The sequence below is a fragment of the Mauremys mutica genome, chromosome 3 (genome assembly GCF_020497125.1).
Source record: "Mauremys mutica isolate MM-2020 ecotype Southern chromosome 3, ASM2049712v1, whole genome shotgun sequence".
NCBI classification, from domain to species: Eukaryota; Metazoa; Chordata; order Testudines; family Geoemydidae; genus Mauremys; species Mauremys mutica.
The window spans coordinates 119,738,443-119,764,262 of NC_059074.1; the positions used below are offsets into that span (position 1 = coordinate 119,738,443).

Here is a 25,820-nt window from a genome sequence, read left to right on the forward strand (position 1 = left end):
GCCAATTATTTTTTTAAAGGATCTTTGCTTATTTATTGTGGTTAAGTCCAAAGGCAACAGTCAGGCTTTAGAATACCCCATTCTGATAGGCCCTGTACAAAGTCAGAAGAGAAATGGTTCATGACTGAAGAAGAGCTTACAATCTAAAATGGTTTCACACACATGCACAACTGACCTGGTCAAATAGCTGTTTGCCTGTAGTGTTGGGCTGGATGGCAAACTCCAGCTCCGCATCCATAGTGGTAACTCGAACATTGAGCTGAAGAGAAAATAAGTACAGTGATTTAAAAAATAAATATTGAAAAACCATACAACCAGTGTGAACTATATGTATATTTCATAGAACCAGTACTGTACATGTTTTAAAGCATTATTTCCAGTAAAAAAAATCTTAAAGGCATCGTAGGCATCTTCACCTCACTGAGGATGAGCATTAACAATGGCTCCAGTCTCTCGCTCGCTTTATTTTTAAAAGACTATTTACATTTTAGTGTATTCCTCAATTAGAGTTTTGTGTTATCACATAGACAAAGTTAATTAAGGGCACTGACTTATCCAGATTGCTCCACAGGTTGTGTTACTCAGCCTGGAATTGGATTGGACTTCTGATTAAATGAGAAAGCATTTTAGTGTTGATTGCTTCTGACCACAGCACATGGTGAGCAAGGACTGCACACTGCATTTAAAACACCCCTTAATCCTAAAAGAATGTCATAATGACCAAATTAAATTTAGGAGTTTAAATTCAGCTCCCCTTTATGCTAGAGCTAGATTTAACATAAGGTTTTAAAGGTAAAAGGCAGTTGATTATTCTTCCAAGCCAATCAGTATTAATCCAATAAACATCAATTATTATGCTTATAACTGATCTACTGAGCATGCAAAAAGGCATTAAAGGAGGTTTAAGAACACTGTGGAACAAATATTTTAATAATAAATCTGATTGTGTTTATTTCAAAGGCAAAAGGAGAAAGGTGATCAAGTGTATAAAATAGAAAGGTTAGTACTGTATGCAGAACACTAGAGATATTCTACTAGTAACAAAGAAATTGTCTATTAATTAAAAAAAAAACAAAAAAAAACAGGAAAGCAGCAACCAAGACTGCAGGAAGTATCATAAGGAGCAGCACAGTAATGGCAGCTCAGAAAAGGATTATCTGAAGGTCTGATACAACAATACTGTCACCTAAAAAGTATTGCACTTTGCACACCTCAGGAAGACTCCTTCCTCCACCCTCAGGGTTGCAACATAAATATTGGTAAGGGAGAGGTAATAAACCATGAGAACAAGAACTTGAAACCAGAGACAGTTTTGCTACACAAGATGAGGGAAAGGGGATGCAATGCTCTCCTCTTCCTTCTTTGTTCATAGACTCAGACTTTAAGGTCAGAAGGGACCATTATGATCATCTAGTCCGATCTCCTGCACAATGCAGGCCACAGAATCTCACCTATCCACTTTTATAACAAACCCCTAACCTATGTCTGAGTTATTGAAGTTCTCAAATTGTGGTTCCTGGGGTCTGCAGACTATCTAATTTCCAAAGGGGTCCTTGCTGCCATTCAAAAATTTTTTTAGAGGTCCGCAAATGAAAAAAGTTGGAGAATCACTATTCCACCATTTGCTTCCTGTATAATTTGCATTTCTAAAATAATGCAAGGATATTTTTATTTATTAGCTACATATTGTACAGCTTGGTGTATTTTTCCTTCTCCTTAGGGTGAAAAGATGGACACGTCATTTTATGAATGCAACACTACAGAAAGCAAAACTAACAGACCAGAAAAGTCTGCTATAGGTGAGGAACTTGTATACCAGTGACATTTAAAAATATTTTTAGACTGGGATTAAGAGAGAGAAGAGGAATATCTGCCCTTTTGCACAGTGTTTCAAGTTTAAATAGCTTTCATTACTTAAAAATAATGTAGATACTGGAGACCACCCTTGAAAATTATAATTTATATATGAAACTACACTTACATCAACTGTAAAATACTGGCAATACTAATTTTAATGTATTTAATTACAAAATGGAACACCTTCGAGTTAAAACATAAGACACTTTCAGTGAGTTACATAGGCTCCAAGAGTCATTAAAATAAGTTATTAGAAAAATCTCTTCATTCCTTCTTTCCAGTTATTTACCTATTGGAGAGTCAACAGTTGCCAAACCCCAGAAGCTGTCTGCTAGATGACCCCAATGCCTTTAAGGATTTGTTCAGATAAAAGGATACTGTTTAAAAACAGTCAAGCACAAGAGAATTTTGCAGGTTCTAGATTTCTTTTCAACTGAATCTAAACTCTTAGAAAACTTCTTTTCCACCCTAGCTTTAGTAGTTGCAGAATTCTAGAATGCTTTAAAATGTGAGACAGTACCCAATTCCATGCTTTAAAAAAAAAAAAAAAAGTCTTTCTTGTCTAAAGGGAAGGATTTTCCAACTGAACAATGTGTGCTAGGGGTACCTAAGGGGAGGTAGGGGCACTGAAAGCTTGAAAAAAAAGCTCTATTTAGAAATGGTAAGACCAAGATTTGAAGATCTAACCCCTGCCAATTAAGAAATCTTCTTGCCCACCCCCTGCAACACAGGAAAGTCAGATTATATACTAATCTCTCCCCACACCCTCTAAGGAATGCATACATTCCTAATCCTTACATACAATACAAAGCTGCAGTTCCTTTAGATTCTTTACACTTTTGGCTGAAAGCCACATTGTGGGGTAAAGTACATTTTTTGCAGAGATTTTAAGGAGTCTGAAAGGATATTTTCCCTACCACTACAGATCTGAATCCTACTACCTTCCTATACATGGCATTCCAACTGACATCAAGATATACTTCTTGCTTTAGTAGCAACTAGCGCATCATTACTGTATGAGTGGGGGGAATATTAAGAGTTCTTTAGCTCCCTAGTTTGAAAGGATATCAAAGATTAAGTACTCGAATAGCGAGATATCCTCCTGGTTATACTTAATATTTAAGAAGCTACAGAAACAGCCACACAATCAACTACTGCTTATAAAGGTCCCACATCTCACATTTATTTTTAAGTTGTTTGAACAGGGTTAGCTGTAAGAACATAGGGCAAAACTGTTAACATGTAAACTATCTGCTCTCTGTTGTAGTGGGCTATACCGTAATGCTAAACATGTATTGGACTGGCTTCCTGGTTCATCCAAATATTAATTTTCCCTTGACTGAGACAATGAAGGGACTCTGAGACTAGGTTAGTGAACCCTCTCAGTCTGCATTTCAAAAAAGGTTCATGATCAACTAAGGATACGTCTAGATCCGGCGGGTAGTAAACGGGTAGTGTTCGATGTATCGAGGATCGATTTATCGCGTCTCATCTGGACGTGATAAATCGATCTGCTAATCGACGCCCGCACTCCATCTCAGCAGGAGGAGTAAGCGGAGTCGCCACCGTGAGAACGGCCAGGTAAGTCGAACTAAGATACTTCGACTTCAGCTATGCAAATAGCGTAGCTGAAGTTGCGTATCTTAGTTCGAATCCCTCTGCTAGTATAGCCCAGGCCTATGTGGCCAGCAGAACTAAGGAAGAACTTGGCTCTGGGGCCTGGATCTCGGTCAGTGCCAAAAAGGTCAGACAAGGACTCCTCATTGATCTCTAGACTGTGCTTTCAATTGTCCACTGTACTTTCAAGGATCTGTAGCCTTCCTGGTAAGGCAACAGAGTCTTCCATCTAAGAGGTCCCCCTGCACTTCCTGTCTCCCAATAAGCCTTATTCTAAGCAAGAACTCTGTGGTCCGTCTAAAAGCTGATTCTGGGATATTCACACGGAGACATGTTACCTTGCCTCAGAGACCAAAAACTTGTACCAAAGGAGGTGACTAGAGTCTAAGGCTCCTTGAGACCCTTGGTAGGAGTCAGGGATTACAAGGTTCCCCTCCTCCCCCCAATAAGGTGAGGTCAATGCCAGAGCTGTAATCAGCAAGGCCCATAAGAAAGTAGTGGCCACAGATGAGAGCCAAAGCAAACAGGCTGACAATCTAAATTGCATAGGTACATACAACTGGAGAAGATGCTATGGTGGGAGCAGACAGACTGGCACTCTATCAGCAACAGAAACCTCAGTGGAGGAGAGTTAAGGAGGAAGCCTGATGCCTAAGAGGGAGACTTCCAAATGGAAGTCATCTCTGCACGGGACAGCACGACAGCTCACCATTTATGACATCACTAGTAAATCCTGGCATTATCCCAAAACTGAAATTTGGCCTTTAGCGAAGAGAAAATCTCACCAATATGGTAGAAGCTCAGACAATTAAAGGGATAATGTATGTACTATACACAGTGTATGAAATATTTACACTCTAGCATATACAAGTGCTAAACAGTAAGACACTGTCTTTCCACATTTAGGCCCCCATTCTGCAAACACTTACGCACATTGAGTAGGTTATTCACATGCATAGAATTAAGTAGGCATTATATATGTATGTATATGTATTTATGTTTACAGGATCAGGGCCTTAAACAAATGTATTAAATATTTTGTGTTGTGTTTTCATATACAGAAGTTAAAAAAACCACACACCTAAAACACATGGCATGGCCTGTGCAGAGACACTCTTGTGCACTCGGAGTGGAAAAGATGAGGAGAATGAACACACCCCATCCCAGAGCCAGAGAGAACTGTGCAAGTGATGAACTATATAATCATCTCCTCTCTTAGCTTTTCAGCATGATCATAAAATAAGTTTACACCCAGCCTTGAGTCAAACTGTTCAGGTTTAAGATCACAGTTTTTACAAGCCTCATCTACTGGACTATGAAATACTAAGCCTATGATTTAGACTTGAACAATGTCTGCTCTGAACAGCCTACTTGTTATTGGGACAGAAAAGTGGAAGTATGAAGAAAAGTTTCATTCAGGCCCACCCATAAATAAGGCTGTTCTGTTCCTACCTATTTAATCCAGTTTCAGATCAGCAGTATCTTTTTAAGTAGGGCCCTACCAAATTCATGGTCCATTTTGGTCAAAGTCATAGGATTTTAAAAATCGTAAATTTCACGATTTCAGCTATTTAAATCTGAAATTTCACAGTGTTGTAACTGTAAGGGTCCTGACCCCAAAAAGGAGTTGTGCGGGCTGGGGGGGGGGGGAAGAGACAAGGGGTGTTGTGAGGTTATGGGGGGTGGGGGGGGGGGGGGAAGGTTCCAGTATTGCTACCCTTACTTCAGAGCTGGGCAGCTGGAGAGCAATGGCTGCTGGCTGGGAGCCTAGCTCTGATTGCAGAGCTGCTGCCAGCAGCAACACAGAAGTTGTGGTATGGTATTGCCACCCTTACTTCTGCCTGCAGAGCTGGGCCCTCAGTAAGCAGCCACTGCTCTCTGGCTGCCCAGCTCTGAAGGCAGCAGCGCAGAAATAAGGGTGGCACTGTGTGGTATTGCACTCTCACTTCTGTGCTGCTGCGGGGAGGCGCTGCCTTCAGCGCTTGGCCAGAGCGGCAGCTCTCTGGCTACCCAGCCTTGAAGGCAGCACAGAAGTAAGGGTGGCAATATCACAATCCCCCTGCAACTCCCTTTTGGGTCAGGACCCACAAGTTGTGAAATGTGGGTTTCCCCCATGAAATCTATATAGTATAGGTTAAAGACTAGATTTCATGAGGGGAGACCAGATTTCATGGTCCATGACGCATTTTTTTATGGCCATGAATTTCGTAGGGCCCTATTTATAAGTAAGTCTTGTAGTAGAAGCTGTGGTAGTTTCAAAAGGATCCTTTTGTTTTCCAGGTAACCTGTTAATCATAAGGGTCTTACAAAGCATTAATGTTTTGTTTTTTTTAAAAGCCATATCCTAGGGCAAGATATCATCTTTTAACAGAAGGTGTTACACTCAAGTTCAATTTTAAAAAGGAATTTGTATGAAAAATTCCCATAAATCCTGCAACACGATCAGTGGTATGATCCATCTCTTCTATTTGCCTATTTCTGGCCACAGTTAATTCCAAGAAGACACCCACCTTAAAACTGGGCCAGTTTAACCACTGTACAGCCAATTGTTGTATGCTGTACCCAGAGGGGAGGAGGAAAAAACCAACCAACCAACCCACCCACACTAATAGTGATCTTACATCCTGATACACGAGATCCTTTACATTAGTAACACCTGTGATTTTATAAATTAAAAGACCATAAAGTTAGGCAACACACTTATTTCTTTCCTTCAGCAGTAAATTCCATAGGACACAGGGCAATAATGTAACCACCAGTAAAACATGATAAGTACATTATACAGAGCAACTCCTTGTCAGATGATGGGAAGGACTTATCAGTTTTTACTAGGGCTGTCAAGCGATTAAAAAAAACTAATTGTGATTAACTATGCTGTTAAACAATAGAATACCATTATTTTAAATATTTTGGGATTTTACTACATTTTCAAATATATTAATTTAAATTACAACACAGAATACAAAGTGTACAGTGCTCACTATATTTTTATTACAAATATTTGCACTGTAAAAAAATTTTCAATTCACCTCATACAATACGGTCGTGCAATCTCTATCATGAAAGTTGAACTTACAAATGTAGAATTATGTACAAAAAAACCTGCATTCAAAAAATAAAACAAAGTCTACTCAGTCCTACTTCTTGGTCAGCCAATCACTCAGACACACAAGGTTGGTTACAGGAGATAATGCTGCCCGCTTCTTGTTTACCATGTCACCTGAAAGTGAGAACAGGCATTCGCATGGCACTGTTGTAGTTGATGTTGCAAGATACTTACGTGCGAGATGCGTTAAAGATTCATGTCCCTTCATGCTTCAACCACCATTCCAGTATACTTGCGTCCATGCTGATGAAGGGTTCTGCTTGATAATGATCCAAAGCAGTGCGAACTGATGCATTTTCATCATCTGAGTCAGATGCCACCAGCAGAAGGTTGATTTTCTTTTTTGGTGGTTCGGGTTCTGTAGTTTCCGCATCGGAGTGTTGCTCTTTTAAGACTTCTGAAAGCACCTCATCCCTCTCAGATTTTGGAAGGCACTTCAGATTCTTAAACATTGGGTCAAGTGCTGTAGCTATTTTTCGAAATCTCATATCAGTATCTTCTTTGACTTTTGTCAAATCTGCTGTGAAAGTGTTCTTAAAACGAACACATGCTGGGTCATCACCCAAGACTGCTATAATATGAAATATATGCAAAATGCGGGTGAAACAGAGCAGGAGATATACAATTCTCCCCCAAGGAGTATAATCACAAATTTAATTGATGCTTTTTTTTTTTAAAATGAGCATCATCAGCATGGAAGCATGTCCTCTAGAATAGTGGCTGAAGCATGAAAGGACATACGAATGTTTAGCATATCTGGCATGTAAATAGCTTGCAGCGCCGGTTACAAAAGTGCCATGCGAATACCTGTTCTCACTTTCAGGCGACTTTGTAAATAAGAAGCAGGCAGCAATATCCCTTGTCAATGTAAACAAACTTATTTGTCTTAGCAATTGGCTGAATGAAAAGTAGGATTGAGTGGACTTGTAGGCTCTAAAGTTTTACACAGTTTTGTTTTTCAGTGCAGTTATGTAACAAAAAAAATCTGCATTTGTAAGTTACACTTTCACAATAAAGCGATTGCATTTTAGTACTTGTATGAGGTGAATTGAAAAATACTATCATTTTTACAGTGTATATACTTGTAATCAAAATAATACAAAGTGAGCACTGTGAACTTTGAAATCAATATTGAAAATGTAGAAAAACATCCAAAAATATTTAATAAATTTCAATTGGTATTCTATTGTTTAACAATGCAATTAATCACGATTAATTTTTTTGAGTTGATCATGTGAGTTAACTGTGATTAATTGACAGCCCTAGGTTTTACTCTAAAGTTCTGAATAGTTCAGTCAAGTCATCTGTTAACTCTATCTTCCTTGTGGTCAGAAATTCTAGTCTTTACTATTCCTTATCCAGTGAGGTTAAGTACTGCTTTCCTTAGCATTTTCTTTTTGTGTTTTAAGCTACATTTAAATCATAGGCAATTAAAAAATATTATGGTTGCAATAAGATGGAGAGTGTGAACACCATGCAAATATGCCCCCCATTATGCATTACACACATAAGAAAACTTCTGCTCTTTCAGTAGCAAAATTCTCATCTCTAACACAACATGACAGAAGTCCAATTTCTGCCCTCCCAATACACAAATAATTCCTACGGTCTTTGATATAAGAAGTATCTGGGCATAGAACCATATGGTAAAATTCCCCTCTCAGATCTGCACTAAGTCTTTAGAGGTGGTAATCTCACTTCAGCCTTAGCTGTTTACAGAAAGAGCTATTGGTAAACATCTGCTATTAGCAATAGTGCTTTCATGTTACAAAATATCAGGAAAGACACTGAAAGGGGGACTCCTCTCTACTGACATTCATGTATTATTAGTGTTGATTGGTTCAGGACCAAAAGGACAGAAGTGAGAATCAATTTTATCACAAGTCTTGAGCTGATATTTTAAATATAGCCCCAGCTTTTGGAAACAAGTTATTATGGAAGAATCTCAGCTTTGATTTTTAAAAACCTAATTTTTAGCCCTCATGGATGCAGAGAAAAAGCTTGAAAACATGAACCCTAAAGGCTCTAAAACCAGAAGGCAAGCAAACCCCAGATTTATTTTTTTAAAATCAGCATTGTTAGGCCAATCTTTTGGGTCCAACCCATGATTTTTAAACATTTAGTGATAGGAATATGAAGAATATGTCCAGTATGGACTGAAAAATGGTTAATAAGATGTGAATCTGCTGGCCCAAAAATAGAGAAAGCTGAGAGTTCACAATATATCAGAGGACTGTAGAAGACTGGGAGCTCATGAACATAGAAAACACTTAAAACTTCTTCCACTCCTAAACTGGTGACGCAGAAAGTGACCTACTTAAGCAGGGGTGGGGAACTTACGGCCCGCAAGATGGATTTGGCCCACTGCAGAATCCCCTCCTGCAACCTAACCTCCTAGACCCCGCATCCCCACCCCAACCCCCTGCCCCAGCCCTGAGTCCTCTCCCAAATCCAAACTCCTTCCCGGAGCCTGTACCCCAAATCTCCTCCTGCACCCCAACCCCCTGCCCCAGCCTCCTGCACTCCAAACCCCTCATCCTCAGTCCCACCCCAGAGCTTGCACCAGGGCTGTGTGTGGCCCATGACTGATTTTTTCTGTGGGTCAATGGCCCCTGATACAAAAAAGGTTCCTCACCCCTGTACTAAAGAAAAGAAGCCTCACTGTACACACAAGGGTCATACTGATTCAACTAACTAGGTTTAGAAACTGGGTAGTTAAAATTCTGTGCAAATCTGATTGTGTGGACACTTCTGAATAGATTTTTAATTTGAAATTATTCAAGAACATCCACACCAGGAGGGGTTACACTGATTTGACTATGCCAGTCTCTAAACACATTTAAATTGGTACAACTTGTGTTTAGATAAGGCCCAATGTTCAGAAGCTGCAGAGAGAGAACAGTAGAGGCAGACGCCTGTAGTTGCACAGGACCCCGATGAAGGAAATGGAACTCCACACTGATATCCAGCCACATATTCTCTTTGTAGGATTAGGTCTTTAGCAATCTAGATGACCTCTTAAAGTCGCAGCAGATTTTGAAATAAAATGCTATAAAGCATAAAATGCAACTTAGTGTTAAAACAGCTTTTATGCTATTATCTACTACACTCACTGAGTATTTTTGTTGTGTTTTTCAGGAATGGGTTCCAGACTCCTTGTAACTTACACCGTGCAGGGCCAGTTTGTTGGTTTACTAATCCCTCATTAAGGGCAATTAAACTCAAGACCTCTTCCTCCTCTCCATCTCCCTTTTCTAAGTAGGTCCCCTCTGTCATTATCCTAAAAGGTGACCCACAAGAAGAGGAAAAGTATTTGAGTTTGTGACCCTTTTCTTCTTCTTTACATAGTACATAAATGAGACCTGAAAGGTTTATTCTGAAGACGATTTGGGGAAGGAAAGGGGATGGTACATAGGATAAAGGTCTTCTCTACTGCAGAGGACACCAATGTCTGGAAAATAAGGACCATCACAAGATTAGAGTATGAAAGCTGAAGCAGTTGAGGAAGCAAGGACTTTTTAACCAGATTTTAAATCTATGGTTTGTATTTGCATTCTTCAGCAAAGGCTCAGACAACTATCAATTTTAACTACAATGTTTAAGGAAGATTTAAGCTTTTTTTAAAAAAAATTAAAGCCAAGAACTAGTCAGGGCTGGTATCAGAGGGGTAGCCGTGTTAGTCTGTATCTGTAAAAGCAGCAAAGAATCCTGTGGCACCTTATAGACTAACAGACGTTTTGGAGCATGAGCTTTCGTGGGTGAATTAGTCAGAGCTAATCCATGATCTATTTGTTTTAATTCTTGATTTTGTGGCCAGAGAGAAAAGTGTTCTTTTCTACTTAGTTTTCCGTTAGGCTTGTATTTTCACTTCAGTAATGGAATGAAGTCATGTGCTATGTGTGCTCTCTTGAAACATTACTTTATTTCTGAACCAAAGTTCTTCAAAATACATAAAAGGCAGCAAGTCTGATGTTTTTAGTAGCATAAGCTGTTTGATTTAGCATGTGAGCACGTACACCCACTGAAAAATTTCAGAATGGAATTTTAAACCAGTCTTTTTAAAATAGTTGTGTTGTAAGTAATAATAACCAATTTTGTGCTTATCCCCTTAAAATAATTAATTTGTAACCCAACATTGCTGGTAGAATAAAAGACTCCTCTTGAAAATGTCTATTGGAGACATGAGTAGGAGAAGCTGTTTATGGAAACTACCACTGTTTCCAGTCACTCCCTCCTTGATCATCTTATTTCAATGTTGTTGCTCACTAAAGTAGTCAGTCTGTCTTGGTATTTTAAGTTTTTTGAATTCAGTAGAAAGATCAAGGAAGACATTTGACAGAGAATGTCATACACATCTTTTAAAGTGTTCTGTGCCAGTATAGTACAAAAGAAAGGTCAACTAATTTATAATGCTTGGACTTTAATGTAGATTTTAAAGGTTATACCGCCCTCTGTGACCATATTGTCCCTCCCCCGAAGTTCTATGGTACTGCTCTGGAGGAAATCAGTCTTCTGTGTACCTGTGAGCCAGGAAACAGCCAGCACTACTTTCACCTTTGTCTGCCTATCCTCCTCTTTCCTATAGGAGGATCCAAATTCAACTTCCTCTGAAAGTGCCAGCCTCCAACTGCCCCAGGTAACAAATATTAAGTTCAGATTGGCTTAAAACTTTAGCTTGCTGGGAGAGGGGAAGAAGAGAACTGCAATACATATACCTAGACAGATAACATGGTAAGTAACATGGCAAGTAACATGGTTAGACTGGCACTAAAGTTTTAAGTTACAGAATATAGAAATGCTTCTTAGTCATACAGCATGCTATGAACTTGTCTTTGCCAGATGGGATTCATCTATGTCTCTAAAATAAATGACACTATCAGACTGCTACGAGATACCTGCCTCTATACAAGATAGTCATTTCTATGATGCAACATCTGCTTGTTAACACTGAACATTCCATCTCAGATATTAGTTTCTGCTAAATGTTTCTTCTCCCATTACAAGCAAATATGGGCATTAGGTCACATTCACACAAATTTCCCCTCTTCCCCCTCCCCCCTCCTCTCCCACAACATGCAGTACAATTAAAGTTATTTTTCAGTGTTTACAAAGCAGATTTAGAACACCAATCACCAATGTTTAGACAGTGGATAAAAATTCAAATTGGACAGGCTGGACTTTGTCACAGACCTTTTGTGCCTTTCATAGCAAGGTGGGAGAAACATGCTGAAAGTAAATACAGCAGCTCAATAGCCTTAGGAAGATCAGTTTTTTAAAAAGTATATTATGTAGCTTCAGGATTGTCCCATATGTTTACTATGTCTAATTTACTGTGCTTCAAGGGCAATTTTTCAAACAAGAAAGCTATCAGTTTTAATACAGTAACTCATGCCTTCTTAAATACCATTTTAGTACACAGTAGTATCTACCTACTTACATTTCTCATTTAAGTAAGAGTTCCTGTACTGGCACCATCCTAGAAACAGATCTAGGAGTCACAATCTGAAATCTATGCCAAGCTAATTACGTACATTTGGGGAATCTCAGCTAAACTACTTCAAAGAATGAGGGTCAAGGAATTTGTCATTTTCCAGCTGAGGCATACTTCCCCTTTGCTATATAAATATAATGAAAGCTCTTTTGACAGTTAAAGGATTCAAAGAAACATGATCCATGAATTTTAGCTACCATTCTATAGAAGGGTGGCAAGAGACAACTATAAAAGAAACACTGTTATAAGCTATATAATACATTTACTAGGGCTCTGTGAATTTTTTTTTTTTTTTTTGCACTTTCAAATGTTAGTCGGTCACAGGCAGAACACTTGTCATCCGTGCAAGTTAGTGAGGTTTTACTTATTGAATAAAGTGGCAGGTAGGCAGGATTTGGTCCTCTAAACTCTTTTTATTCTCCCTAAAGCATTTTTTTTAAGAGATAGGACAATTACTGACAATTATTTTCTTACATAAAGAAATGAGAGGGTGAGAGAGATGGGAATATGGCAATGCAAAGTGTTGCCTAGAATACAGCCTCCTTTACAGGAGAATTTGTGGTTCTAGGGTGGCTAGTCCAAGGCCCCAATTCTCTATTGCCCTACCCTCATGTAATTATTTATGCCTCGGCAGAGTGAGTAAAAAACGCCAACAAGTCAGAATGGTCGTTGTCACAGTTCAGGGCAACGACATCTGTATCCTCACTCAGTGATCCAGCAAGGGCACCCACTTTCAGGCTTCTGGACTCCTAGCCATTGCTCTTAGGTGGAGACTCACCTCTCTCTCTCCTGACCACCGTATTTCCAGGCTGAACAGTTCTCTGCCTTCACTGTGTTATTCCCAGCAAAAGAGCCTGACTAAACAGACCTCCTTCACTACTCTTCTCAGAGATGAAACAAGGTCATTGCTAGTTAGAAGTTACTACACAGTTCTTTCTAAGCAAGCATATTTTATTAAGGGAAAAGCACTACAGAGAAAACATTAAAAAACAATAAAGGAGCCTACACACATGCCAATAAGATTAACAGAGATCATATCCCCATCCATCTACGCAAGGGCTCTGGTTGGTGTCAGTCCTTCCAATGCTTCCCTAAGGACTCAGGGTCCTATCCATTTACTGGATCAGAATGAATGCCCTGGGCCTGTTTAAAACCAGGCTATTTATCCAAAAATCCTTTTTGTCTGTTGGTCCCTGGGGAATCCAGATTGGGTCTTTGAACTGTCCTCCTGTAACAGGTGATCACCAGACAAAAGGTCTCCCCTCTGAGCAAAGTTCCATAGTCTTAAATTGTAAGTGGGGCGTTGCAATCCCCTCTTGCCCAGTACTTCCTAGCAATTCCACTTCACATATATTGTCCCAAAAGATCAATTGTCTGCGCTATATTGGTCAATGTAATCTTTTGAAGTTCACATTATCTCCCAGAGATTAAATTAATCCTTCCTCCCAGCGAAGTTCCATACAAGCCCACAATAGTACACAAACATATGCATTTTCAATACAATGGGCCCCAAAGCTATTAAACGTCATTCAGTAAGGTTTAACTTAATTCCATAGTGTTTGCCCAAGATATTGTAGAACACGGTTTTACACTTAGTTTCCACTGTTGTAAGTAACTTCAAGGTGCACAAAAACAGAGACCTCTGTCTGGAAATTCTAGAATTAGAAGATAAAATCCCAACAAATCGAGCTGTTCAAACATCAAGTTTTTTGGAGTGAAAAAATAGACTTTTTTGGGAGGACGGGGGCATAAAGACTCATTCTTGTTCTTCAGCCAGCTATATTAGTAAGGCCAACTTGGCTCTTCAGCCCAAGATAAATAAATGGGCACTGTTTCGTTTAATGGGACGGTGTCTGGGATAGAAACTCAAAACTGAGTCCTCTCTGGTCTATATGGATATTAGAAAATACCACGCCAGTTTTTAAACAAGAATGCAGGTTTTCACTGTGTCCTTGGCCAAAACATCCTACCCCATTCCACTGACAGGCAACAAAACCATGTGACCGTACAGCTACTGCCCTCTATCCCAGAGGTGGCTGAATTTCAGTGGAGCTTTATGTAAACAGCTCCAGCGTTTGGGAACCTTTTGGCTGCAAAGTGTTAGATTACGTGCATAAACAGATATGACTATGATATCTATGTGATAATTTTAATTGATCCTGCATCAACAGTCTCACGTTCATACTGCCCACGAAGCCCTTTCCCTAGGACTTCCAATGTTGTTGACTTCTGAGCAGCTTCAAACAATTGCCCTTTAAAGAAAAACCTACTTCCCAGAGAAACATTTCTCCTCCTCTCCCATACATAAGCTTCCTGCAACCCCTCCCACACTACATTTGTACCAACCTAACACTTTGAACAACAAACATTAAGTCTGAGATAAGTGACAGGTTTAAGGTCCAATGTCTCAAATTTTCACGGCAAAAAAACCAAACAAACAAAAAAAAAAAAACCACCACACAATGCTTATCTGCTTCAGGGTTGATGCAAGACCCAATATCACGTGGAGTACATTGAGATCCTGGGACAAAAGCACTAAATAAGAGTACTAATTACACACACATGCAAATATGTAAAGGTCATCAAGTAATTTTAGTCTCAAAATCTGACCTACTTTTAAAATTATCAGGTTTTTTGTTGTGTAGTATGTACAAATGGAAGCATTGGGCTTTTTTCTTTACTAAAAAGTAGCACTCCCCCTCCCTTAAGTTTCTAATAAGACAAGACGTTAAACCACCATTTCCCAAATGCGGCCACGGCAGTTTCCTGAGCAGTGTCGGGGGAAGCATCAGCCCCTCCCCTTCTTCCCTGTTACTCTTGCATGCACCGTCTCTCTGGAGACAGGTGGGACACACAACGCTTAAGGAGCAAGGTGAGGAGGTAAGGGGGGGGGCATGAGGAGAAAAGCAGTGAGGACAGGTACAGGTACAAATATACTTCTTATATTACCCGTGAGTACTTTTAAACATTACATTGTTTTGATAGCTAAACCAATCTTGGATGGGATAGTAAAAAATCCATTTTAGGAGTGGGAAATTAAGTGCAATAGACATTGTTGCAAACAGCTTGTGAACGTCAACATATACAAGAGTTTCATTAGTTTTGGACTCAAGTCCAGTTACGCCAAGTTGATCCCAAGAATTGAAGGAGATAAAAAATTCTTTTATGAAACATGAAGGCATGAGTCCATTGTCCTCCACAGTTAATGGTACATAATGAGGAATAGAGCTGGGTGGGTTTTGGGATGGAGATATGGAAGGGGAAAAGTTTATCAAGACTATTTTCTCAGGTGTTTAAAAATGAATTCCTCTGACCATACTCACTCCTTTTTAGGGGTTGCCTTCCAGGAAAGTAAGAGACACTAAATTTTAGTGGCATAAATGTATAGAGAGCCAATCTGAGAAATCTGTAGAAGCTAAATATGAAATCTAATTTCCGGTATTCACAAAACTTGTTTGCACTTGACTAAATCAGGAAACATACCCGGAGACTTATCTGACCAGTCACTGCCACACACAGTTTGGGAGCAGGGGAGGAAGCATCCAGAGGCAATGGCCCCACATAAAATAGGAACCAAGACCAAATAAGTCTGAGAAAGTTGCCATCAGCACACAGACATTCCACCAGTGGAAGACAAGACTAGGTTTGTTAAGTCAGTCATTCATTACACAGGACTTGCTCAACTCTGATCAGAAAAAGAATTTACTAAAAAATCCAAAATATATGCTGGGGGGGGGGGGAAAAAGTAGAGATGAGTCACTAAAAAAACCCTCAATACAGCAAATAAAAGTGACTGATGTTTGTATACAGAGCTTCAGTTGTAGATCCTGAAAGAACCATTCTGCATCTGTACAAAAAAGTTACCGTATTAGAAAAGTCGAATACCTCCTCTTTTGTCAGTGTGTCCATATCAATCTCACAGTGCCCTTCACTGGCTTCCTCTCACCTTCCAATTCAAGCTTCTCATGTTCCACGCCCATTTCCTGCCAACAACTACACTCCCTCCCTATTGCCACCTACACGCTTTCTTCTGCTGCCCCTGACATTTGTGGCTTCCCCTCCCTCTATTTATTGAGAAGAGCTTCTCCAAACTACACTTCTGCAAACCCTTCCCCGGCAACTTCTGCTGAACTTTGAGTTTAGACTTTCCTTCTACTATTTTGTTTTGTTTTTAAGATAAACAAATCTCAGGCAGAGTCTAGGTAAATCCCTTCAGAGCAGGATGGTATCTACTTATACTTGCTCAAATAATTTAGGATGTATAATCTAGGGAACCATTGTCTAGAGGAACTTGTATAGTATTTGGTTTGCTAGCAATTGATTGATAATTGCTTCCATCCTAAACAGCTTCCATCCCAGCCTCCAAACACACATGAATTGGGGACTTAAAGTTGTGCACTAAATAGCTTATTTAAAAGTGCGTCTACCTTCAGAACAGTTACACTTTGTACATATTACATGCTTATTGAAAAATCCACAATTTTAGTTTAATTGAGTTGGTATTATTTTGGAGCTGTCATATAGTACTGTTGATAGCAGTTTTGAATTCATCTTATAGCAGTTTCTGTAAGATAAAATGTGCATCACAAGATTCAACAGAAATTCCCTCAAATGTAGCTGAAAGTGTTGGGATAGTGGGAAGGGAAAAAAAGCTATTAAAAAATACAAGCCACTACAGCAGTAGTATTGCCAGCGTCCTGATTTTAAGCAATGAATCTCTTTGTATAAAATGACAACTGGAACAAAAAAGGTAATGCTCTCTAGACCAGAGGTTCTCAAACAGTGGTCCGCAAGCTCCATTCAGGTGGTTCCCAGATAGTTCTCTCTAAGGTGCGCACCTGGGCAGCCGCACACAAGAGAATGAAGGGCCACCCACCTAATTAGTGGAGCTGTGGAGGCATGCCTCCACTAATTAGGTGCCTGGACCCTGAAGAAGATGCACATGTAAGGTGAGGTGGTGGCCTTGCGGGGAATAGAGGGTAGGTGGGAGGGGGCAGTGGGGTGAGAAGCGGGGGTGGGGGGAATTTGGGACATGCAGGGCTGTGGTGGCCAGAGAAAGAGGTGACTTTCCCCAGCTCCAAGGCTGTGGTTGCCAGGGAGAGATTCGACCCTCCTTCCCAGCCCCAGCTCGGGGGCTGCAATGGCAGCATTAGAAAGGTAAGACAACTGATATTAAAATCTGAGTTGTGCGCTTTTATTTGTAGAACCAAAAAATGTTAATTACGTTTTTTTTAATATAGCACTTTTATCCAAAGTGCTTTATGATAGTTAGCTAACAGTACAAACAACATTTGGAAAGATCATTAAGTGGTCCACTGAGACTCTCAGCAATTTTCAAGTGGTCCACAGGAAAAAAAAATTGAGAACCATTGCTCTAAACTATGTAAATTTGTTTTGTTGGTTGTGTTTTTAAGGACTTTTTAAAAAAGTGTTTAAATTACTGAATTAGAGCTTTTTAATCAATTTTTAAAAAGTGACTATTATGAAAAATAGGAGCAATCTGTCACCTCAAAGCCTCCCATCAATGATGGTATGAAATATGAATAGATATTATTTATCTGTTTATACCAGATTATCACATCACTGTAAAGGAGTCAACACCTTATCTACTTTGAACAGAAAACAACATACTAAGTTAGATTCTGTCTAACTCCCCTTTAGGAGTCACTAAATCTTCTGGCCTGAGGGCATTAGCCTTTTCTGATCTCTCACAATGCAGTTCCAGCTCTGATGTGACAGCTTTAATTTCTATCCCACAATGCCCTATAAACTGATAAAGATCCTATTCCATGATAGTAAAGAACAAGGGGCAGGGCTGGGAAGAGTCCAAACTAATCATCCCTAATTTAAAATTGGGAGACAGAGCAATGTGTTCTAATAAGGTAATCCCAGTACCATTCTTCTTCTATCCTTTTCCAGTAAACATACGAGTTAGGTCTACTGAACAGCAGATTAAGTACTGATTATAAAGACTGGGTTTATGCTATATCAGTAGGTGCTGCCACAGATTCATGCCTGTAAATCCTAGCCAATAGGTCACATGGCTCAGAAACCAACCAAAGGAGGTGCTGGCTGCCCTTTCTCCAGCTGCTCTCACTCGCACCTGTCAACATTTTGGCTCTTCACCATTTACTTAGTAGCCAGCAAAAGGAGAGGAACAATATCAACCTCTGTCAGGTACTGCTCCAGTGTCATGCTCAGTTCAGGTAGAATTAAGTACATGGTTGTAAGCAGCTTTTGTTGATTAGATGAAAGAACTTTTCTTCAGCCTACAGTACCTTTCAGCATAAATTAATCAGAGCCCATAAATTCAGGTTATTCCAACTGGATGATTTCATAAAGATTGTTTTCCAATGCCACTTTGGTAGTCTATGAAGGTTATAGGATAGTCTCTGCAGTATGTTACACTTTCCACTGACACTATGATATTTCCGTATTAACTGTAAAAATGTCAATACCAAGATGCAAACTGGAGAAACAGCATGGAGGAGGGAGGAAGACAAATGGATACACTTAATAAAACTCTCAATGGATATATTAGTGTGCGCATGCGCATTCCTGTTAAGCAGATTACAAACTGGGTAAACTGTTCATAATGCAATATGTTCATAATGTAATTGTTCATAATGCAACATGTTTTTTTCTAGGGGGGCAAAGGCAAAAAGACCTTCATATGGACACTACTACCTCATTAATAGAAAGACATTCTTGCATAAAGAAAGAAGAGCGATTGTACTATTTTTACTGAACATTGAATTGTCACTCAGAATTATTTTAAAACATTCTGTAGTCCATATGCATGTTAACCTTAGACAGTAGTACAATTGTCATTGGCAACATAATTAAACAAACTCTTCATTATGATGGGTGGAACATCAATTGCTAGTCACTGGAAGACAAATCTGTTTACCCTTTTTCCAAAGCAGAGCTATAAAAAAAAACAACCTCAAAGCCACAGAGCTCAGACTTGCTACAGCTGCACTGCATTTTAAAATAAATTGATGACAGGCCTCTATGGAAGATATACAGTGGAAGTAATGCACTAACTTTGTCCTTTATGGTTAGCGACTTTAAGGTTTCCCCTGACAGCGGACCACAGCACACAGCAAAAGCCTGATCTTAAGTCCATTGAACTCAAGGAGCTTTTGATCAGGCCTCTAGTCTTTTGAGTAAGTAATTGTTATATTTGGTATGTCCCCAACTAGCAACAGGTTTTTCCAAGATATTTGTAGCAATGTTGGCAACAGCATTAAAAAAAGTGGACCAAGCTTGCACAGAAAAAAATTGAGCTATTTCTGCCTATAGTTGGATAAAATCTAAAATCAGGCCTTTTAATAAAATCCTATATAGTGCTTCCTGTGAGCTGTTACAGAAGAACACGTATATTTGTTTCTGTCTAGTCAACACTGAGATAAAAGGCCACAGGACTCTTCCTGTTATAGACACACAGTACCTATCCTAGAAGATAACAAAGTTGCAACAATCTTGTTTTAACTGCTAACTCTAAAAGTTACATATGGGAGCATAATAAAATACCTCCCTATTAAGTTACTCAAGGGTTAGTATTTTTCTACCAATATATGAAGATTTTAGAACATAATACAAAATGCATTTGATTTAAAAAAAAACTTGTTATGCTCTCTTTCTAGTCTAAAAATCAAGTTATAGTTGTCCTGACACAACTGAGGCCTGAGCATCTGCAGTTCCCATAAGTTTAAAAGTTCAGCACCTTTGAAAAAGCAAGGCCCTTGGCATTCTTGTCCTAGAAGTGACCTATTCATTAAGTGACTTATTCAATGAATTTTAAGTATGCATATTAGTTTCAATATCTTCACAGAGAATACAATATAATTTTTAATCAAGCTGTTGACCTCTGCCTCCCATCTCCAATCAAAGTCCATTACTAAACCCCTTTTCAGATCTAAATTCTGCTGGAACCAGCAAGTTCTTTGGTTCTGATAGCCACACACACACACACCCCTTTGTAAAGCATAGAAATGATTCTATTTCTCCTCTTTTGGAATGATTACTTTTCAATAGCAAATGAATCTTTAAAAAACCCAAAATATTTAAGTCACTACAAAGTAGACCTAGCCTCAGACACTTGTCAGTCCACAGGCTATAAATTAGCTCTTTTATAAAGGGACACCCCCCCCCCCACCTACCTTTAAGACAACCTTGCAAAATTACAAAGATGTACCAACTCAAGTGCAAAGTCTGCTCACCCATGTTAACCATAAATTAACAAAATTAATTATATTTTTGCCCACCAAAACAGTTACTTGCCCTTGGGGAGTAGAGTTTTGTGTAGTTGGATTAAGGTACAGTAATATTTTAAATACTAGTTTAAAAAGTTTTAAATTAAAAAGTCTAAATAAATCAATACAAGTTTAAATTAAGCACTGGAGGATAGGACTTCAGATTCATGATTCTGTTAACATTACAAATTGTAAAAGCAGCAAAGAGTCCTGTGCCACCTTATAGACTAACAGACCTTTAGGAGCATGAGCTTTTGTGGGTGAATACCCACTTCATCAGATGCATGACTTCTGGCTTCTGTCCCCTCCCCTGAATGATACCGGGAGCCAGAGCAGGGTGGGGCTGGGTCCCTCCTGCTGGTGAGTGCTCGCCCAGGCCCGACCCCTGCTACTGGCACCAGGGTCCCCCTAATTCCCCATGCCAGCCTGGCCCCCAGCACCCTAACCCCACCTCCCCCGGGCCAGACTAGCACCCCCCACATGACACACACACAGTTGTAGGACTTCATCATGCTGCTATGCCCTATCAAAAAGATTTGAAATTGGCATGGATCTCTCAAATTATGAGGTCTTAATTTCTATAATCCTTCTCAACATAGAAGGAAATAGAGAAACAAGGCAGGCAAGGTAGTATATTTTCTTGAACCAACTTCTGTCAGTGAGACACCCAAGCTTCTGAGCAAGAGAGCTCTTCTTCAGGTCTGCGAAATATACTCAGGGTGTTACAGCTATATATAAGGTGGAACAGATTGTTCAGCATAAATAGTTAATACATATTTCAAGGGACCATTCAAGATGAAGGGGCCCATTAACACTCCTCCAGTCATAGGGGGAAAAGAGGGAAGAGGAAGACAGCTGGGAGGGAAAAAAAAGGGGGGTGAGTTATGGATTGTTATAAACCAGTGTCTCTGTTCAGTCCGTTCTTTTTAGTGTCTAACAGTTATAATTTAAGATCCCAGGCTCATCTTTTTGAAGGGGTTGTGCAGATTTCCTTTGAGGATGAGGACTGAGACCAGATATAGAGTAATCACTTTGTGAAAAGTGTTAGAAGGAAACAGTCACCTAAAAAAACGGTAAGTTACTAATCTAAAGTAAAACATAAAATGTACATTGAATACCACAAGATACAAGACATGAAATAACACTCACCGGTTTGGGCATTTTCAGTTCTTGCAGTGGTTCTGTTGTTCCAGAAACAAATGCTCATGCGGAGGCTTGAAGGTGTTTGTTTTTCTTCTCAACAGATCTGATAACAGGAGAGTAGGAAAGAAGTTCTAGTTTACTGAGAAGGGGGCAAAGTAAAGAACTTTAAAACCTCTGCTGGGATTCTTAAGTAATCAGGGGGAGTAGCAAGGATGATTCATACATGACCAACAATTACCAAGGCACTCCACTGGTTTAAAAAAAAACACTCACAAGTGACCTCGCCCAGTGGGAAAAAAACCCAGCTGCAACCAGAGAAGGTCATTTGGCCAGACACACCCATAAGACTAAATATAATTTCAACACCTTTCCTGACTCCTGTGCGGCATAAGTTTAATAACTTGGGAAAGAAGGAGGAGGCAGAACCTGGAAACTATTATCAGCCCTAGGTTTGCAACACAGCCCGCCGGGGCTGCTGCCAGCAAGCAGGTCGGAAGCATTCAATACGATTAAGATCCTGCTTTGCAAAGCGCAGGTGCTTTAGAGTCCTTGCGAGGAGCCGCTGAAGAGTCCTGCCCAGAGAGCCCCGGGAGGAGGGGGCAGGGCAGCACCTGGCTCCCTTTGCCCTTAAACAGCCACCCGGGAAAGAGGGGAGCCCAGCAGCTCTTGGGGTCAAGCCGAAGGCGGACTCTGCCTACAGTCCGCAGACACCCGGAGCCGGCAGGGCCCGCTCCCCCTCTGCCGCGCGGCGCTGCGGGCAGCACCTGGCCCCGGGAGCCCCGCGCCCCGGAGAAGCGGGAAGGCGGTGGCGGGAGCTCCCGGCGCGCTAAGCCCCGCAACACCTGTTGGCAGCGCCGCCCCGTCCTCCCGCGGCAGGGGAAGGGGGGGAAGCCGAGTGGCTGCCCGGGCTCCGGCCCCGCCGGCTGAGGGGGGCTGGGACGGGACTTACCCGGCTGTCCTCGGCGGCGGCTGGGCACTGGCAGGCGGCCGTGGGGTGCGCTCGGGTCCCTGTGCGCGCCTCTGGCCCCGCCCCGCCGCTCCCACTGCAATATGGCCGAGCGGGGGCCCGCCTCCTGCCGGGGCTGTGCCCCCGCCTCCCGCCCGCTCTCCACCTGCCTCTGCGCGACCCGATAGGGGCTGAGACGGGACCGCGGGGCATTTTAGTGTGCAGCGCTGAACGAGCATTAGCTCCGGGTTTAGGGAGAGAAGCAAACAACAGAAAGGAGCCTCCAGTAACAAATAACACACGTACCTGGGGAACTTACCCAGACTTGGGTTTGTTTGGTTTTAGCGCTCCTGGGTTTTGGACAAAAATTCTTCTCCTCACTAGCCCCTTCCCACCCGGCATTGTACTCCCCACGAATAATTTGAGGAAGCACTTTCATTGCACCTAGCACTTTGGCATGTGCTTGTCGTTTCCTCCATTTTCTTCCTTATCATAGAACTGGAAGGGACCTCAAGAGGTCATCTAGTCTAGTCCTCTGCACTTAAGGCAGGACTAAGTATTATCTAGACCATCCCTGACAGGTGTTTCTCCAACCTGCTCTTAAAAATCCCCAACAATGGAGAGTCCACAATGTCCAGAGGCAATTTAGTCCAGTTAGGAAGTTTTCCCTAATGTCCAACCTAAACTACCTTTGCTGCAATTTAAGCCCATTGCTTCTTGTCCTATCTTCAGAGGTTAAGAACAATTGTACTCCCTCCTCCTTGTAACAACCTTTTATGTACTTGAAAACTGTTATTATGTCCCCTCTCAGTCTTCTCGTCTCCAGACTAAACAAACCCAATTTTTTCAATCTTCCCTCATAGGTCATGTTTTCTAAACCTTTAATGATTTTTGTTGCTCTTCTCTGGACTTTCTCCAATTTGTCCACATCTTTCCTGAAACGTGGTGCCCAGAACTGGACACAATACTCCAGCTGAGGCCTAATCAGCGCGGAGTAGAGAGGAAGAATTACTTCTTATGTCTTGCTTACAATACTCCTGGTAATACATACCAGAATGATGTTTGCTTTTTTTGCAACAGTGTTACACTGTTGACTCATATTTAGCTTGTGATCCACACTGACACCCAGATCCCTTTCCGCAGTACTCCTTCCTAGGCAGTCATATCCCATTTTGTATGTGAGCAACTGATTGTTCCTTCCTAAGTGCGAGACAGTATCAAAAGCCTTAGTAAAGTCAAGATATACCACATCTACCACTTCCCCCTTATTCACAAGGCTTGTTACCCTGTCAAAGAAAGCTATCAGGTTGGTTTGACATGATTTGTTCTTGACAAATCCATGCTGACTGTTACTTATCACCTCATTATCTTCTAGGTGTTTGCAAACTGATTTCTTAATTATTTGCTCCATTATCTTGCTGGGTACAGAAGTTTAAGCTGGCTGGACTGTAATTCCCCAGGTTGTCCTTCTTTCAGTTTTATAGATTGGCACTATATTTGTCTGTTTCCAGTCTTCTGGAATGTCTCCTGTCTTCCATAACTTTTCAAAGATAATTGCTAATGGCTCAGATATCTCCTCAGTCAGCTCCTTGAGTATTCTAGGATGCATTTCATCAGGCCCTGGTGATTTGAAAACATCTAACTTGTTTAAGTAATTTTTGACTTGTTCTTTCCCTATTTTAGACTCTGATCCTACCTCATTTTCACTGGCATTCCCTATGTTAGACGTCCAATCGCCTTTTGTGCTGAAAATTTTCATGCTTATTCTCAGCACAGAGAGGAGGATTTTGTGGTTGTCTTTTTGGTAGTTTTCAAATTTTCATGGATGGGGCTGTTTTTGACTAATGTGAAACAAGATGTTTTTCGCACCTTAAGAAAACTTTCTGACACTTTTGATTTCTTTGGCTAGCTCATTTGTGTGTGTATTTGTGTGATACAGTCAGTGATGTAGTGCTAAATTTTACAGTGCATGAGCCCTGCAGAAGTGATACTAAGGTGGTAATTCTGTCACACGTGAGAGTCTCCAGTCCAAAATCTATCTTGTGCATGACGTCATCATAAGATACAGCACCTATCAGGGCTGCCCAGAGGATTCAGGGGGCCTGGGTCAAAGCGGGGGAGCTGCAGCGCTTGTACTCACCCGGTGGCAGTCCGGGTCTTCGGCGGCGGGGGGCCCTTCAGTTGCTCCACGTCTTCAGCAGCACTGAAGGGCCCCCCGCTGTTGAAATGCCGCTGAAGACCCGGAGTGACTGAAGGGCCCCCCGCCGCCGAAATGCCACTGAAGACCCAGACCGCTGCAGGGCCAGGTCTCGCGAGGCCCCTGTGGGGCCTGGGGCAAATTGCCCCACTTGCCCCGCCCCCGGGTGGCCCTGGCACCTATAGTAATTTTTTTACCACTAAATTTTATCTAATTGACAGTTTGTGCAGCAGCAGTTATGAGACTTCACACATTAGTAATAAATACATATATCACATCAACATAAAGCACCTGTAACTCAGTATTTATGTGCCAGACTTTAAGTAGCAAGGCACATCTAAAGCACACATATAGTTAATCAAAAAGACCACTGGTGGGACATGTAAAATACTGGTTTTACAACATTAATATTCTCTGCAAACTTAAAATAAGGGCAAGATTCACTTGTATGCTCCAGCTGCTGTTTGGACACTTCATAAACCCAATTTAACTGGCTGATCAGACCAAGTTAGCAATGGGTCTCCACTAGACTCCACTTATTCTGAGAGCCCCCAGGCATCCCAGTAGCCCTGATGTACATCCTGCTCACTGCAGCCCCCAACATCCCCCACTTGCCCCCAATCCATCACCCCACAGCTTCCCAACACTCTCTCCGTAGTCCAACAAGAACTCACAGCCAACAACCTTCCTGGCCTCTCACCAGCACCTCCCTGGCTCCACTCCTGTGCCTGGCTAGGGTAGCTCCTCCCAATCCCAGCCATGGCTTGCTCCCATTGTCTGCCACACTCACATAGCATGCACCAAATTTGAGTAATGAATGGCACTGTGACCTGGTATGCGAGGCTGCAGCACCTCTCAGGTTTGTCCCAGGACACTTCCCCTCATCATGGAGGAGCAGCCAGGCCAAACCTCAGTAGTGCTGTGACCCTATGCACCTGGTGAATTTTTGGAGCTCCTCTGTATCCTGGATTTCAGGTGCCAGAATGACATTCCAGACTGCTTTGGCAGCACTAGACCTCTGGATATATTGCAACAATTTATTCACTAAGAGTCTCCTTCTTCCATCCTGAGGTTCAACTAGTCCAAGGGGGAGAGGAGAAAGCTCCATAACCCCAGATGCAATGTTTCCATCTCTCACAGTTTTATTAGGCAAGTGGGGACGGATCACTTGATTACCTGTTCTGTTCAGTCTCTCTGAAACACCT

General features: G+C 41.2%; 1 protein-coding gene across 2 annotated transcripts in view; it reads right to left on the reverse strand.

Annotated features, from left to right (window-relative positions):
- The window catches only part of EZR (ezrin), a 70,146-nt gene that overhangs the window by 31,473 nt on the left and 12,853 nt on the right, over positions 1-25,820 (reverse strand). Inside the window, exons 1-3 of one of the 2 annotated variants that reach the window (XM_045010278.1) lie at positions 22,422-22,560; positions 21,479-21,575; positions 176-259 (exon numbers count right to left, since the gene is read on the reverse strand). In XM_045010278.1, the coding sequence (XP_044866213.1) occupies positions 176-259; positions 21,479-21,490 (96 nt within the window). In that variant the 5' untranslated portion in view covers positions 21,491-21,575; positions 22,422-22,560. Of the gene's footprint in view, positions 1-175; positions 260-21,478; positions 21,576-22,421; positions 22,561-25,820 lie in introns of those variants that run through there. The other variant, XM_045010279.1, reaches the window with a different exon arrangement.